A 926-nucleotide genomic window follows, 5' to 3' on the forward strand; every position below is an offset into this window, starting at 1 on the left:
TTTTTTTTCCCCATTCAATTTGCCATTCCTGCTAAGGCAACTTCCTGTGGCCTTCCTTTCCATTATAAAGTGATGTTTATTATAATGTCCAGTTTATAGGCTGAGACCATCACCATGAAACTTTTGGCCTTGGCCCAATGACAACCTCTTACTATGTTCTCCTAATATTGGAGGAACGAGTTTAGACTGGTGTTGTATACATGAAAATAGTTGAGCTTGCTTTAATAACTGTGATATCTCTCTTTATTGCAAGGGGGCAGAATGGGAGCAAAGCTCAGTCGGAAGAAGAGTGAAGCGTGGATAGGCGCAGAGACAACAGGTCCAGCTGAACAAGAGACTGGAACAGCAGAGGGCTCACCTGTGGCTGAAAATGCAGAGCAGAAATGTTCTGAAGGTGAGATTCAAGAAGAGAGAAAGCCTGCAGAAGAGAAGTCTGACTCTTCAACCAGTGTTCTGCAAAGCCTTACACAAGCTGTAGGAGAAACGGTCAACGCAGTCACTGAGCAGATTGCTGCACCAGTGGAAGATGTTGTAAACAAAGGTATCGAGGCAGTGGAGTCCGCACTGGCATCCGTCAGCCTGATTGAGAAGGAACCTGTTGCTCCAGAGAAAGAAACTGAACAGAAGTCTGACCCTGTGGTAGATCTCGCTGATTCTGATGTTCTCCAAGAACCCAGCCTCCTGGATGACCTCCTGAAATCTCCAATCTCAGAAGCCCTCATTTCTGGAGTCACTATGGTGAGTGAAGACATAACCAGCAGGGTAGTGGAAAACAGTAATCCTGCACCAGCTGAGAACAAGGATTTGTTGGAATGTCTAGATAAGGTGGAGATGCCCTCAGTGGACCTCCTGGACTGTAAACTGACCCATGAATCCATAATCCCTAACTCGGATCCATCATTCACTTTGGAAGATATGGGACAGAA

General features: G+C 45.8%; 1 protein-coding gene across 1 annotated transcript; it reads left to right on the forward strand.

Annotated features, from left to right (window-relative positions):
- Nucleotides 1–244: 244 nt before the first annotated feature.
- LOC107682591 (uncharacterized) lies at nt 245–921 on the forward strand (the record flags this gene model as incomplete). The annotated part of the gene is made up of 1 exon (XM_016478783.1): nt 245–921. A coding segment is annotated over exon 1 (660 nt), but the record flags the coding sequence as incomplete, so codon positions are not given.
- Between the last annotated feature and the right edge of the window lie 5 nt (nt 922–926).

Source organism: Sinocyclocheilus anshuiensis, unplaced genomic scaffold (genome assembly GCF_001515605.1).
Source record: "Sinocyclocheilus anshuiensis isolate Anshui unplaced genomic scaffold, SAMN03320099.WGS_v1.1 C32383596, whole genome shotgun sequence".
Taxonomy (NCBI): Eukaryota; Metazoa; Chordata; class Actinopteri; order Cypriniformes; family Cyprinidae; genus Sinocyclocheilus; species Sinocyclocheilus anshuiensis.